At 39.5% G+C, this 1,130-nt stretch overlaps 1 protein-coding gene across 1 annotated transcript; it reads left to right on the forward strand.

The window, feature by feature from the left end:
• Window positions 1–251: 251 nt before the first annotated feature.
• LOC104488674 (carbonic anhydrase 7-like) lies at window positions 252–773 on the forward strand (the record flags this gene model as incomplete). The annotated part of the gene is made up of 2 exons (XM_010133517.1): window positions 252–407; window positions 651–773. Coding segments are annotated over 2 exons (279 nt in total), but the record flags the coding sequence as incomplete, so codon positions are not given.
• Window positions 774–1,130: the final 357 nt, after the last annotated feature.

Below are 1,130 nucleotides of genomic sequence, written 5' to 3' on the forward strand. Positions count from 1 at the left end.
TTTGTGATAAAGCTGAACTTTGGTAGAGGCAATGTGGCAAGAACTTGAAGTCCAGTAAGCTAGCAGCAGGCATCCCACTTGCCATTACAACTCTTGGATAACAGTTGTTGTTTTAAGGCAGCCAAATCTTTATAGACTTTCCCCCTACTTTTTAATATTACTTTAGTGGGTTTTTTCTCTTTCAGAAAGAGTTCTTGACATTTAACTTTTTACTTTTAACTGCAGGTTAAAGTGTCAATTTTTATTTCCAGGGAACAAAAGCTCAATTTAGAAGCTTCAACCCTAAATGTCTCCTGCCTTTGAGTCTAGACTATTGGACATACCTTGGTTCTTTGACAACACCCCCCCTTAATGAGAGTGTAACATGGATAGTGCTGAAAGAACCCATCAGAATTTCTGAGAAACAGGTAAACTTTGATACTCTCTGTTTGGATTTGCGCTGGGGCTAAGTTAAATGACTGTTAGCCTGTGAGTAATCAGCCTGTTCAATAACCAGGGCTTCTGGTTTTTTGTCTTAATACTCTCTCGGATCTTTGCTTGAACCTGTCCTATTAAGGAAACTGTACAGAGTACTTGCTTTGGTCCTTTTTAAAAAGGTGTTCATACTGATTGCCCTCTTAAGCAGTAAATTATTTCACCTGAATCTACAGCTGGGGAAATTCCGCATGCTCCTCTTTACCAGTGAGGAAGACCAGAGGATCCAAATGGTGAATAATTTTCGCCCCCCCCAGCCACTGAAGGGAAGAGTAGTTCGAGCTTCCTTCAAGGCCTGAAGAAAACTGATCGTGGCCCTGAAATGCCCAAGAGCTTCCTCATCTGAGATACTACAGGCAGAAACGCTAGTTGTCAGATCACTCATGGAACACACAAAACAGCCATTTCCAAGAACAGTTTACTTGGAGGGGGACAACCTTCTGTTTTTATTTTTTTATTGGAATTGCTCATTCTTTTGAGAAATGCAATCTTTTTAACTATCACTTTTTAATAGAAGGGACAATTGAGTAAACTAGAGTGTCCAAGACCAGAAACTCTAAAAACTAAGATGAAATTAAAATCCCACTTAATAGTAAATGGAAAATTACGTAGTGACGGCCGCAACTTCTAAGTGTCTCACTTAATACACGATGAAA

The sequence above is a fragment of the Buceros rhinoceros genome, unplaced genomic scaffold (genome assembly GCF_000710305.1).
Source record: "Buceros rhinoceros silvestris isolate BGI_N320 unplaced genomic scaffold, ASM71030v1 scaffold36693, whole genome shotgun sequence".
Lineage (NCBI taxonomy): Eukaryota > Metazoa > Chordata > Aves > Bucerotiformes > Bucerotidae > Buceros > Buceros rhinoceros.